This window comes from Sorex araneus, chromosome 2 (genome assembly GCF_027595985.1).
Source record: "Sorex araneus isolate mSorAra2 chromosome 2, mSorAra2.pri, whole genome shotgun sequence".
Classification (NCBI taxonomy): Eukaryota; Metazoa; Chordata; class Mammalia; order Eulipotyphla; family Soricidae; genus Sorex; species Sorex araneus.
The window spans coordinates 74476925-74491241 of NC_073303.1; the positions used below are offsets into that span (position 1 = coordinate 74476925).

General features: G+C 44.1%; 1 protein-coding gene across 9 annotated transcripts in view; it reads left to right on the forward strand.

Moving 5' to 3' along the window:
* STAU2 (staufen double-stranded RNA binding protein 2) overlaps positions 1 to 14317 on the forward strand; it is a 281072-nt gene that overhangs the window by 56008 nt on the left and 210747 nt on the right. For all 9 annotated transcript variants that reach the window (XM_055125674.1, XM_055125671.1, XM_055125672.1 and 6 more), the window contains one exon: positions 1538 to 1673. In XM_055125674.1, the coding sequence (XP_054981649.1) occupies positions 1538 to 1673 (136 nt within the window). The remainder of the gene's footprint in view (positions 1 to 1537; positions 1674 to 14317) is intronic.

Below are 14317 nucleotides of genomic sequence, written 5' to 3' on the forward strand. Positions count from 1 at the left end.
GGCCAGACCTGGCAGTGTTCACTGCTTACTCGTGGCTCTGTGCTCAGGGATCACTCTTTGAACTAACCTTAGTTTAGTTCCTGTTTCTCTTACTGTTTTACAAGGGCCCACCCCCAGTGGTGTTTAGGGGGCGTGGGGCCACTCCTCATGTTCAGTTCAGTGGTCCGTGCGTGACAGGTGCTTGGTACCTTATGTTGGACCTGGCATGCTTGGGGCCCCAGAGCCACAGGTGCTGCTGCTTTGGGACACGGGAGCTGTACCCTGTGAGCTTGGGGCCCCGTGTGCGTGAGATCAGGCTAAGGTCCTCATGTGGCAGGCCTGTGTTCTGCCACTCGAGTAACTCACTGATGGTTTTATTCTTACTCCACACTTCTTGTAGCTTCTCACGAATTCTTTCGAACTGTGATTTAAAGTGAGCAATTTAAATTGACTTGAAAAATTGCTTCTGATGCGACTGTCATACGTGTTTGTCAAGACCCCCAAGCTGTGCTGGTATTTTTATGCCAATCCTCATCTCCTTGTTGCACTCACCACAACCACTTTTGCATGTGATTAGTGGATTCTTGAATGTCTGGCACGAAAAACACCACACAAACGAAATACCTTAGAGTTTACATTGAAAATAAATTTTATTTTCTTTAAAAGTTAATACTCACTTCCGTAAGTTATACAGAGCATATATACATATATTTTATTAAATAATTTTTTTGGTACTTAGAATACCATGGCCTAATGCTTGTACTATTATTGTTTATTATGGGGTTTTTCATTACAAAAGTAGAAAGAATAAGGTGTTGAATGTTCATGCATTTGTTTACCAGCTTCAACAGTTACCAACACAGGTGACCTTCTGTGTTCCTCATCTATCTCTCCTTTGGATTATTTTAAAACAAATCTCAGCCACTGAAAAATGCTTCAGTGTGTTTATCTACAAAGAGTGTCACTTACATTTGCTTTGTCCTGTTGATATTAGGAAAAAGGGAAATATTATTTACATTAGATAAGTTTAAGGATAATTGATGGCCCAGTATTCATTTGCTAATTCTGTTTGTTTACTTACAAAATTGAATATTCACAGATATGAGTTTCTGATAATGATTAGATATATAGCTTACATATATTAGATATATGTAATATATATCTATTACAGGGTAATAGATGTGGAATTACCCTGTAAGTAATTTTTGCAGGGTAAGTAACGTGGAATAGGGTAAGTAATAATATTATATATATGTAAGCTTTATAGGTAAATTTATAATCAAACTGCAAAATCTATGAACTTTATCTTTGCCTTGGTTTGAAATAACATGTCAATAAAAGTGAACTTGGACCATTGATATACAGAAAATGTTGCAAAATACTCAGAATTTATTAAAGACAGTTTTCTTCTGTGTATTTTATACTTTGTCTTAGAAAATAATACAGACGGTCCATCTACTCTTACTGTCATCCATTGTAATATTGAAATATGAATAGAGCGTGCGTGGTTACTCTGGAAATATTTCCCGTGTGTGCCTTTGCCGTTTCTCTCCCACAGGGAGCATAACCCCGACGGTGGAGCTGAACGGGCTGGCTATGAAGAGGGGCGAGCCCGCCATCTACAGGCCGCTGGACCCAAAGCCCCTCCCAAACTATAGAGCCAATTACAACTTTCGGGGCATGTACAACCAGAGGTTTGTATATCTTCTTTAGTTTTGTTCTCATTTATTACTTTTGCATTTTGTGAAAGTTTCTGAAACTCACAATGTATTTTCATTATAAAGAAAATTTTCTTTGGGCAGTTTGCTTGGAAGTTAAATAAGTCCCAAATATTTGAAGTAGTAAATTAAAAAAAAAAAAAAGACTTTTTCCCCAGAAATTTTAATTTTGATTCAACTTGAAATCACCGATTTTTTTTTTTAATTTAAAGTCAGGACCAAGTTTCTAAGTCACCATGCAGTATAGTGCTGATTTCTCAGATTACTTGCTCATCTATGTATTTGCTAACCGATTTACTATCAGATGCTTAGCATTTTTCTTGATGTGACTGAATACATTACCGATGTGTGTTTATACTTGATGGGATTTAAAAAAAACCTGTTCATCAGGTTTTTCTGCAGATTACATAGTTTTGTGATAGCAACAAGTACAAAGGGATTTTTTTAGAAGCATGGCATAATTAAAAAATTATATATCATATGCATCATATATAATAATAATAATAATTATTATTATTACTATATGGCCAGAGAAATAGCTCAGTGGGCTGAGTGCAGACCTTGCAGGCTCCTTCACTGGGACCTCATGCTTCCCTGAGCCTGGGAAGTGGCTCTTGAATAAGCTCCCCTGGGTGTGGGCCCCACCAACCAACAAGCAAAATTCACATGATTTGTTGAAACGGATGTTGAAATGGAAGCAAGTTAATAACAAAATAGAAATAAATGCAATCCTAGAATGGACCAGTTTTAGTGTTTTGATGTACTTTGCATTCTTGTTTTTACTTTGCGAGTAAATATAGCTATCCAAACAGAAGTTATCTTTCATGTGCAATTTCTTTTCTGTTCTTTCCTTTTGTTTTTGAGTCAAACCATCTGGTGCTCTGGGGATCTTCCTGGCAAACGCCCTACTTATCTGGCAAACACTCTGTGCTCGGGCCCTGGTGACCCCAGGGAACCGTCGGTAGTGTGGGGTTGCACCTGGTCAGAGCATGCAAACGGTGTACTTGGACCGTGATTACCCCCGGGCTGTCCTTCTGGTCTCGGCAATTTCTCTACGTATTTGTGGAGATATAATATATGAGGGGTAAAGTGACAAATCTTAAAGTAATGACCTGATGATTTTATTACTTTACTTATGTATACATGTCCTAAGGCTGTATTACATGATTTTTTGCGTTTGTATATGCTCATGTGATTGCCACTGATATCAAAATAAAGACTGTTACTTTCACTTCCAAAACTTTCCTTATTCCTATTTGCATTTGAGACGCTTCCTTGAAATAACATGTTCTATCTCCTTAGATTAGCTTTGCCTGTTATTGAACCTCCTATAAATAGACTCACACAGTACCTACTCTGGTGTGTCTATTTTTCCCCCCCTTCCTATTATGGTTTTCTTTCCTCTTTTTCATTTTGAAATTTAATCCATATTGCTTATGTGTGAATTTTTTTCCTTTAAAAAATAATTAAGTAGTGTTTTATGTATTGATATGCACTATTTTGTTCATCTTGTAGATACTATACTGTTCCCTCTTTTTACTTAATATAGTAATTTTTTAAAATAACTTCTGTCTTTGAGAATATTTTTTATGCTGTATAGACTTCTTACAGACCATGTATGTATATGAGTAGAAAGTAAGTATAAATAAGGAATAATTGATAAGTATATAAACAGTGGGTACCTGTTTTTGAACACTGAGGGTCTTTTTTGGTGGAAATAATATTGCAGTAAGCAATCTTCATATGCACATTTTTGTTCACATCACTGATTATTTCCTTAGGTAGATTCCACTCAGGAATTGCTCCTGGTGGTGCTGGGAGTTGTTGGGGGGAAGGTGATGAGCCCTTTCAGGATTTGGGAATTGAATCTGGGCCGGCTGAGTGCAAAGGCACTTCCTACCCACTGCACTGTCTTTCCGGCCCTGTTCTAACTTGTTTCTTTTGACTTGTCTGTCTGATTTTTCCGAGTTTTATTGCACCTCTTAACCAGTATTCTAATGTTTACGTATTGAGGGTAGGAGCATTAAGTCTGTTTTTGTTTGGGGGCCACACGTGGCAGTGCTCAGTGCGGGAGTGCAAAACCTGAGAAGTTGGAGTGTCACTAAACTCCCACCACCCCGTGATGATTCTGCCGTGGAAGGGAAGGGACCAAGGGTAGGACGAGTTGGTGTCTGCTGTCGGAGGAAGGGGTGGGGGTCACATGGTCCTTTGCTCCCTGGTGAAGGCTTCCTGCTCAAAATGTTGGCTTCGGAAGGAGGAAGGGGTGGGGGTCACATGGTCCTTTGCTCCCTGGTGAAGGCTTCCTGCTCAAAATGTTGGCTTCGGAAGGGACTGTCGCTTCGTGGTGGTGTGCATTTCCCATATAGGAAACCCTGTTTTCCCCCCCTTCTTTTGTGGTGCCATGGGAAAACCACCGTGGCTCTCCCTGGTTCTGAGGCCCTGGGTTTGATCCCTGGCCTTCTCCCACACTCCACCAAAGACAGAGCAGAAACACTGACATTTTCCTCTTGATTGGTAATTTCTAATTCCAAGACTGATTTCGTGGTTATAAGAGAGGCAAGAATTAAAGTCTTCCCCCATCCTCTCATTTTATTTTCTCCTCCAAAGTGTTGGGGCCGGGAGTGGGGAGGGAAGTGGGCCCTGGCAGAGGGGGTGGGGGTGGGAGGTGTGTGCAGGAAGCCCCGTCAGTGATAGCTGTCAATCACAGCTCTTTAATGAAATCAAAGACACTGAGCCAGGCATCCACCGCACCAGCAGATGTCTGTATGGTGCTCTGGGAACACTGACAGCGTGTTCCTCCATCCCAGAAGTAATTGACACCTACAGGGAATCTTCCTGGTGAGTAGACAAGCTTTCTGAACTCTGGGAACCATGCTGAGGAATGCAGCGCCTCATCTGTGCCTAGACTTGCCCCCAGGTCTGTTTGGAGTCAGAAGGCCCTAGCCGTTCCACAGAGGTTTAGACTTTTATCCTGCAGGTGATTGGGAGCCATTGTAAGACCTTAAGCTCAGAGATGAAATAGCTGAAGGTGAATTCCAGGGGTGCTGCTTTCCCAGAATGTGGGAAATAGTTGGAGACAGGCTTAGGATTCAGGAGACAGAGACGCCAACCTGGGGGAGCAGTTTGGTCTGATGCTTCGAGAACATAAAGATGGAGAAGGAGGTGCTGTGTCCAGATGCTTAGATTGGAGGTGGTAGGACTGGTTGAAAAGGGGGCACGAAGGGGCTAGAGCGATAGTACAGCGGGTAGGGCGTTTGCCTTGCACGCGGCCGACCCGGGTTCAAATCCCAGCATCCCATATGGTCCCCTGAGCACGGCCAGGGGTAATTCCTGAGTGCAGAGCCAGGAGTAACCCCTGTGCGTCGCCGGGTGTGACCCCCCCCCAAAAAAAGGGGCACGAAGGGAAACCTTCTCATGTCGGCATCGCTAGTTCCCCTTCTCCAGAGAAGTTGGAGTTGGCCTTCACAAACACCGGCCTCAGACTGGCTCTCCTTAGCTTTAGATTTCGTACATTTGTGTTTCGTGTAAATGGCTCGTAAGATATCTAGGAATTATTTTACTCACTCTTCAAGGTGGGCTTTGGCTCTTAAACTAGTTTGTTGGAAGCGCAGAAGGGGAGGCGGAGGCATGTCAGGGGCTAAGGGTCTCCGATGGCCACGCAGCGGGCTCCAGAACACGGCAGCTGTTTCGAGTACGCCCTGTTTGCCTCACCCATTTGTCCTTCCTTACCTGAGATGGGCTTTTGTCGGTTTGTCTTTACTGCAGTCGGGAGGGTTTCCTCCCTGCACCGCCCTCAGCTGTGGTGGACACCCACAGTTTTCTGATTTTCTTAATTTTCTGATTTTCTTTGGCTCGTCTCCCCTGGACCAACCATGGGTAATTCCGCACTTTTTTTTTTTTCTCTGAATAGGTGTGATATGAATCACAGCAAGTGAAGTAAGAGTTCGGACTATTTTGAAGCAAAAAAAATTGCTTCATCATGTGGACAGAATGAAAACCCACTTGAGCTTCATGGTCACTTAGTGTCTTGGGACAGAAATCTGAGAGGGTTGGAAACAATTTTATTGACAGCTGTGGTTATCAGTGGAAATCTGATGGCATGAAGCAGGTCTTCTGAAGTTTCTGAACTGATTTTAATTAGGTTAATCAACAGTAAACAGAAGTAATCAACATTTCAGTTACTGAAACACCTTTGTAAGAAGTTCCTTAATAAGTTTTGTTGTGTAGGTTGATGCTGCTAATTAGTATTGTGATATTTTCAAACTGTTCCTCAGTAGTTTCTAAGACCTTTTTAAAGCGTGTATTTGGGTCTGGGTTGTGGGTCAGTAGGGTGGAGTACATGTCTATGACATGAGGGCCTGGGCTAAATTCCAACATTGCGTTGTCCCTCAGACACTCTTTGGATGGCCCTGGTAACCTCCAAGCCCACTGAGTCCTGCTTGGAAGACACCCCTCAATTGGCACGAAGTGTGTTGGAAAGTAAAACTCTTGAGAAACTTGGAATGTAAATTTGTAGCAGTACTGGTATAGGTAGAAACCTGCGGTTCTGAGTTCTGCCACCAGATGGCACTTGTGTGCTGCAGACCAACCAACGCAGATTGGCTGTGTATACTTGGGGCAGTGAATTGAGATTCAGCTTTGTTCTTTGAAGTAAAATATGATGATAAACCCCAGATAACTGTTTTTCCAAGTGGCAGATAAACAAAAAATTTATTTAAAAATCACTTTTGGGTGGCTCTATGCCTTTTGTGCTGACAAAAAATCTGGGACCAGAATTACCAGCCCATCATAAATATCCAGAATGCCTGAGTAAATTCTTATGGTATACATGAGCTGATATTGTATGATTTGAAGGGGATGTGTGTGTAATTTTAAAAAAACAATTGAAAAGAATATAATAGTTGGGGTTAAATGGAATCATACTACAAATTGTAATTGAAAAGAAACCCAATTGTAACCTAGAAGAAAGTGGTAGAAACGAGTAAATAATACAAGATATAAATGGAAGACAAAGAACAAGTTGAAATTGCTTGTAAACATGGTTGTACTGATAATGGGAAGTGTGAAGGGTTTGGACGCTCTGGAGTGGAGGATGTTACCCTGAAGGAAAAAGCAGAGCATGGAACTGTGTGCTTTATGTATCCTTGGGTCACTTAGCAGTGGGAATGTGTTCTGACATTGTGTGAATGTCATAGAGTGTTACTGTACAAACTTAGTGTTTTCTACTATGTTACTAATCCAGTCTTTGGGATCACAGTTACATATGCAGCTTTATTTACTGAAACATGATTGAGAAGATATTTACTCTAAATACAAAGATACAGAAAGGGACCAGAGAATTTATAAAGGAGTTTAGGTGCTTACCTTGCATGTGGATGACCCTATTTCAATCCCAAATACCATGTATGCTCCCCCAAGAATGATCCCTGAGCACAGAACCAGGAGTAAGCCCCAAGGATGGCTGGGTGTGACCCAAACACTTTCCCCTCAGTGGCCCCCCTGAATAATAAAAGTATAAAAAGTTAGCATATTAAAATGATATATAAACCCTATTTTTTCCTTAAAATTCTACTTGTTTTTTATTGAATCACCGTGAGATAGTTACAAAGCTTTCATGGTTGAGTTTCAGTCATTCAGCGATCGAACGCCCATCCCTCCACCAGTGTACATTTTCCACCACCAGTGTCCCCAGTATCCCCCCAACCCTAATCTTTATAAAGCTGTAAAGTTTCCAGAAGAAAATAATGTTATTAATTGGAGATAGGCAAGATTTTTTTTTTTTTTTTTTTAGAATTCAAAACCCATAAATCTCAGTTTATAAAGAGTTTTCCATTAGCGAAAGACAAGGCTTGCTTTGCACATGGGAAGCACAAATTATAAAAGAAAAAAATGAGGGGCTGGAGAGATAGCACAGCGGGTGGGGCGTTTGCCTTGCACGCGGCCGACCCGGGTTCAAATCCCAGCGTCCCGTATGGTCCCCTGAGCACGGCCATGGGTGGTTCCTGAGTGCAGAGCCAGGAGTAACCCCTGTGCATTGCCAGGTGAGACCCAAAAAAGCAAAAAAATTAAAAAAAATTTTTTTTTTAAAAAAAAGAAAAAAATGAGAAATTAAATTCCAGTAGTTAAAATTTCTGGTGTGTAAAAGTCATTGTTCGGAAAATGTAAAAGCAAGGCATATGCTAGAAGAAAAAAATTTGTAATGCAAACATTGGCAAAAGATATGCATCCAAAAGTATATGAAAGAACACATAATAAATAGGACACACACAGAAATCTCGGACCCGAGCAACTTGCGGCGGAGATGGCCCGGGGACTTGGCAGTAGGCTTTCTCTGCTGTCCCACCGCCTCCCTCTAAGAGCTCCAGCGGGCGCCATTTTCTAGAAGCCAGCAAGAAGCACCAGCTCGCATGTGGCCACGATACAGAGACACACACAGGAATCTCAGACACGAGCACCCCGCGGCAGCAATTTCTTCAGACCCTAATTATTAAAATCTTAGAATTCCTAAAGCGCGCGGCTGCAAAAAGGCTGCTTTTCGCGGCTGTGCGACATGATATTATATCCATAACAAGTAGTACAAAACACATTGTCTAGCAGCTGTATTTTCAGCAGATATAAGGGGAGGTAGGCCTGGTCTTGAAATATCGAAGGTGACCAGAGGAAGGATACCTTGCAAATTGTCTGCCACACAGGCAGGGGGAGGTTTGGAGAGTGGGGGGCGGAATACTGGGGATTTGGGTGGTGGAAAATGTGCCCTGGTGAAGGGATGGGTGTTAGATGACTGTATGATCGAAGTTCAAACATGAAATTTTTGTTACTGTACCTCACGGCGAATTACTAAAAAATAAAAATTAAAAGAACACATACCAAGCAAATGAGCAACACAGTTTGAATAGACTCCTCACTGAATCGGAGAGGAGAGTGGATGGGAAGATGAGACGAGAGGAGAAACAAAGCGCTTGCCTCACATGCAGCTGACCCGAGCTCCACCCCTGGCATCATTCCAGAAGTGATTTCTGAGCACAGAGTTAGCAGTATGCCCTGAGCATGGCTTAGTTCCCCCCCCCCCCAAAAAAAAAAAACCACCAAAAAAAACCCCAAACAAACAACAAAACCCAGAAATGGCTGATGAGCACATGAGAAGATGTGTAACGTAGCACGCCCAGCTGGTCCCGAGCAGACCCAGGGGCCTGGGCGCTACTGCCTCGGGAGGGCGCTTGCTTTGCACACAGCCAGCCTGGGCTCGACCCCTGGCATGACGTTTGGCACCCTGAGCTCTGCCAGGAGTGACCCCGGAGTGCAGAGCCAGGACTGCCTGGTGTGGCCTGAAAACCAACCCCCCCCACTCCCCCCCCCAAAAAAAATCGTCTAGAAAAGACTCACACGACGGTTGTTGACACACAGCTGGAGTCTCCTGTGACACCATTGAGACAGAATGATGCCATTCCATCATGGTCTGCCGCTGTGTTAGGAAGTTGAAAGTGCACTTAGCAGACCACACAGCTCTTCCACTTCTGATATTTTCCTAAGAGAAATGAAAGTATGTGAGTAATAAAAACATGGAGGTGAGGGGTTGAGAGACAGCATGGTGGGCAGAGTGCTCGCTGCGCAGGTGGCAGGCTGGCCCAGGCTTGGTCCCTGGTGCTCCGTATCCCCCCGAGTCCCGCAGGAGTCATTCCTGAGCACAGAGCTAGGATTCATCCCTGGACATCCCCAGGTGTGGCTCCCAAAACAAAAAACAACACACAGCGAATTTTACGTGAGTGTGTCAAGCACCTTCCCCTCCAGTAGCCCTAAACAGGAGACAGCTTAGTCCTCCTCCGTTAGGGAAATGACTAAGCAAATTGTGGTAGCACCGGGGAGGAAACGATAGTACAGCTTTTGCTTTGCTTTGCCTTGCACCCAGCTGACCTGGGTTCGATTCCCAGTGTCCCATATGGTCTCCCGAGCACCACCAGGAGTAATTTCTGAGTGCGGAGCCATCAGTAACCCCTGAGCACTGCCCGATTTGGCCCAAAAAGGAAAAAAAATAATTATGATAAGAACCATGCCACGGAATACTGTTTAATTACAGGACAGTCTCCTGCAGCAGGGCCGGTGCCTCTCACCCTCTGAAAGAGGAGCCCAGGAGACAGCTCAGTGTTCAGGGGTGCAGAGTCCCCTCCCCTGGCCTCACTGGCCCTCCTCGGGGACTGCTGGGCTTAGCCCTCGAGGCCCCTAGTCACTGCGGATTGTGGCCCTGGGGGTCCCTCAGCATCCCTGGACCTGAGTCATGCTGGATCCCATTGGACCATTGGGCCTGAGTGTCTCGGGAAGCAGGGTCCCCCCCACCCCCCAGCAAACACCAGCACTGTGCTGAGAGAGCGAAGATGGGCCGACAGTCTGTGTGCCGTGAGGTTCTCATTTTGTGGAATGAGATCAGGCAAAACTAGTCCTGTAGTCACGGCATTTCAGCGGGGGCTTGGATCTGAGTGATGGTTTGCTCTACAAAGACATTTTTTGAGGTGATAAAAATACTGGTTTGGGGAATTGTGTGGATGTATGTCACAACAGATTACTTGTGAGCTCAAGGTAGACCTGTTTTACTGTAGGAATAATCCACCTCAGTAAAGTTGACTTAATTTTTTTTTCTTTTTTGGGTCACACCCAGTGATGCTTAGGGGTTACTCCTGGCTTTGCACTCAGGAATTACTCCTGGCAGTGCTTGGGGGACCATATGGGATGCCGGGGATCAAACCTGGGTCGGCCGCATGCAAGGCAAATGCCCTACCTGCTGTGCTATCGTTCCGGCCCCTGACTTAATTTTCTGGGCTGGAGCGATAGCACAGTGGTTGGGCATTCACCTTTCACGTGGCTGACCCGAGTTCGATTCCTCCGCCCTTCTCGGAGAGCCCGGCAAGCTATCGAGAGTACCGAGCCCGTGAGGCAGAGCCTGGAAAGCTACCGGTGCGTATTGGACATGCCAAAAACAGTAACAATATGTCTCTCAATGAGAGACGTTACTGGTGCCCGCTCGAACAAATCGATGAGCAACGGGATGACAGTGACTCACTTTTTAAAATATTTTGGAGGGGCTGGAGCAATAGCACAGCAGGTAGGGCATTTGCCTTGCACACGGCTGACCCGGGTTCGATCCCCGGCATCCCATATGGTCCCCTGAGCACTGCCAGGGGTAATTCCTGAGTGCAAAGCCAGGAGTAACCCCTGAGCATCGCTGGGTGTGACCCAAAAAGCAAAAACAAAAACAAAAACAAAAAAACAACCAAACAAAAAACCCAAAATATTTTGAAGGAAGTGTCAGAGTTCTTTTTTTTTTTTTAAGGTGAAGGACATTTATCGACTTTTTTTTTAAATGAATGGTTTATTTATTTGTTTGCTTTGGGGTCACACCTGGCAATGCTAAGGAGCTACTCTTGGCTCTCTGCTCAGGAATCACTCCTGGCAGTGCTTGGGGGACTGTAAGGGATGCCGGGGATCGGACCCAGGTCGGCTGTGTGCAAGGTCAGTGCCCTACCCACTCCAACCCAGTGTTGTAGGTTTTTTGGCCAAAAGCATTGTAGACATTTTAGGGTTTAAAATAAAATACACCTCATAGAGTGCTTTGGGATCTATCAATACAGTGTTTGTAAGTAGCTGAGCCTTTACCTTTGCTCAGTAAATAGTAAACTGTTTGTCTTCCTCGGCGAGTTCTAAGCACAGACTCTGGAGTTGGGACGGTCACTGTGGATCAGGGTCGGTTATTCAGCTTCTCACTCTCTGTTTACACACACCTGTGTGCTAAGGAGACCGGTAGGGCTTCTCCTGGTGGTGTTTTCCAGGCGCCCCCTCACCCCTGCACACACCGTGAGGATTGAAACCAGGGTCTGCAAGACAGGTTCTCTGCCACTAAGCCGCATCCCCAAGCCCTCACCGTGTTGTTTTCATCAGGATTAAATACACCTGTTCAGCAGTGGATAGTGTGACGTGTGACTGTTACCTCCTTTACCATAAATGTATTTTGTTCTTTAAAAATTACTAAAGCCTGAAAGCCAGGGATTTGGCTTTGTGGCAACAGTTGGGTTTGATTCCCGGAGCCACCAAACTAGCACAGAACAATTTAATCATCAGTGTACTTGCTCAGACACCATTATTTTGAGAATTTTTAAAAAATTAATTTTTCCAATGAAAAAATACCCATTATAATGCTATTATGATTTCTCAATCTGTTTTATAGGAAGAACAGTTGATTCTATAACAACACATATTTATTAAAAAAAATTCTTTTTTTGGGGACATGCTCAACTTCCGGTGCTGGGGGGAAACCCCCAGCAATGTCGGGGCACCGTCCATTGCCAGAGATGGGACCTGGGACTCCCACACACAAACCATCTCCCAGCCCCACATATATGTGCTTTTTTTTTTTTTTTTTTTTAACTTTGGTTGGAATTTTTTTGGCCCTGGAATATTCCTGCCCCTGCAGCCCAGAGAGTCATTTCACTTCTGGGCATCTACTTTGCATACCAAAATTCATTTATTTGAAATTTAAACGCAGCCTTCAGAAAAATCTGTGCAGTATATGATGATAGCATTTTGATTCACACACCACTTCTGCTTTATCAGAGCTTGACAATGGTCCACTTTCCCCGTCTTTCAGCTTTCACTTTTGATCCCATGGAATGTCTAGTCTGTGTTTTCTTGCCACTGAGTACTAATTAACTTGGTAGTAAGTTGCCCAGGATACAAATTCAGGCCTCTCTAGTCGTTTGTTTTGCTGTTAGGCTAACCACTTAAATTTGGATTGAAGACTGTTTAAAATATTTGGAATGTTTGTTAAGTCCTTATTTCCATGTCACAAAAGTTTGACATTTTCTATATTCCCTATAAAACAGAAAAGTAGAAGTAAACAGTTCTTTAAAAAAGAAAATAAAGACTTTATAATTCCAGTTTGACCTTTGATTGTTAATTGACTGTTTATTTAACAAAACATTCGGGTCACTGGAGTGCTAGAACAGCAGGTAGCACTTGTCTTGCATGTGGCCTACCTGGGTTTGATCGCCAGCACCCGAGTGATCCCTGAGTAGAGCCAGGAGTAAGCTCTGAGCACTGCTGGGTGGGGCCCACGCCCTCCTCAGTTCCCCCCACCCCCATTGGGCCACACCCTGAGAGCTTGGGGTTGCTCCCAGTGTTGCGTGGGGATGATGGGGTGGTGGGAATCAGACTAGGGTGGGCTGCATGCAAGGCACCAACTTTATACTGGCTCTCCAGCCCCTACTACTTTCAGTTATTCTCTTTATGTTTCCAGGCCACATCCAGTGATGCTCAGGGGTTACTTCTGGCTCTGCACTCAGAAATTACTCCTGGCAGGGCTTGGGGGACCATATGAGATGTCTGAGATGGAACTCGGGTCAGCCGTGGGCAAAGCAAGCCCTCTACCCACTATACTATCTCTGGCCCCATACTTGAACTTTCTTCTTGAAATAGAATTTTTTGGGCTTTGGGTCATACCTGGTGGTACTCCCAGAGGACCGTACGGGGTGCTCTGCTCGCAGGGATCCCTCTTGGCACTCTCACAGGACCATTTGGGGTGCTGAGGCTCAAGCTCTGGCCAGCCACGTGTAATGTTAAGTGCATCGCTCCAGCCCTGAGACTGATTTTTTTTTTTTTTTTTGGGTCACACCGACCCATGCTCAGGGCTTACTGAGCATTCAGGAAATCCCGAATCAGGGGACTGTATGGGAATGTGCAAGGCGAGCAGCCTGCCCAGTGTACTGTCTCTCCAGCCTCCAAAGAACTTTAGTTTATCTCTGGAAACCGAGTGCAGTCCTTGGTTCATTTTATTTGTGTTGGACCTGTGCTATCTCACAGATGTCTTCATCTCTTACATTAAATGAAATACTGCTTTAGCATTGCTTATTTAATTTTCAAGAAAGAAAAATAGCCCAGCAAAATGATAGTTTAACTTTCAAAGTTCTTTTTAACGTGACATTGAACTCTCAGGTTTTAGAGCTGTGCAGAGACAGTTGACATAGATTGCTGGTCTTAACACTGAGGAACTGGGGAAGGTCTTATTTTTTCCCCTTTCTCTTTGTTTCTGGAAGACTATTTATTTATTAGGGCCACACCCAGCAGTGCTCAGGGTTTATTCCTGACTTGGTGCTTAGGAATCACTCCTGGTGGCCTCTGGGGACCAAAGGGGATGACGAATTTGGAACCTTGCCGTGTGCAAGGCAGACGCCCTACTCGCTGTCCTATCGTTCCAGCCCCTTGGGGAGTCCCGTTATTAATCAAAAGCAACTGTTATCAGGTGCCTCTCCTCAGTATTCAGTCCGGAAAATGCTTTTTATCACGATTTTAGTACAAGTTCAGTGACTCTTAATAATGAGAGTTTATGTTACATGTTTATAGAAGTTTCTGTGATAATAGGATTTCTTGGAAACGGAATATTGTGTCTAATAAATTCTGGGCAAGATTATGGGTCATCATCAGAATAGGCCATGTTCCAAAGTTTGTTTTTATGTCGGTTACTGGAAACTTACTTTATGTTTTCTCATAGGAAGATTGTGGTGAAGGGTGGCAGTGTTCCCAAGATAGAGCATACGAAGCTCATTTTAATATTTTAATTATAGCAGGCAGCATACCTT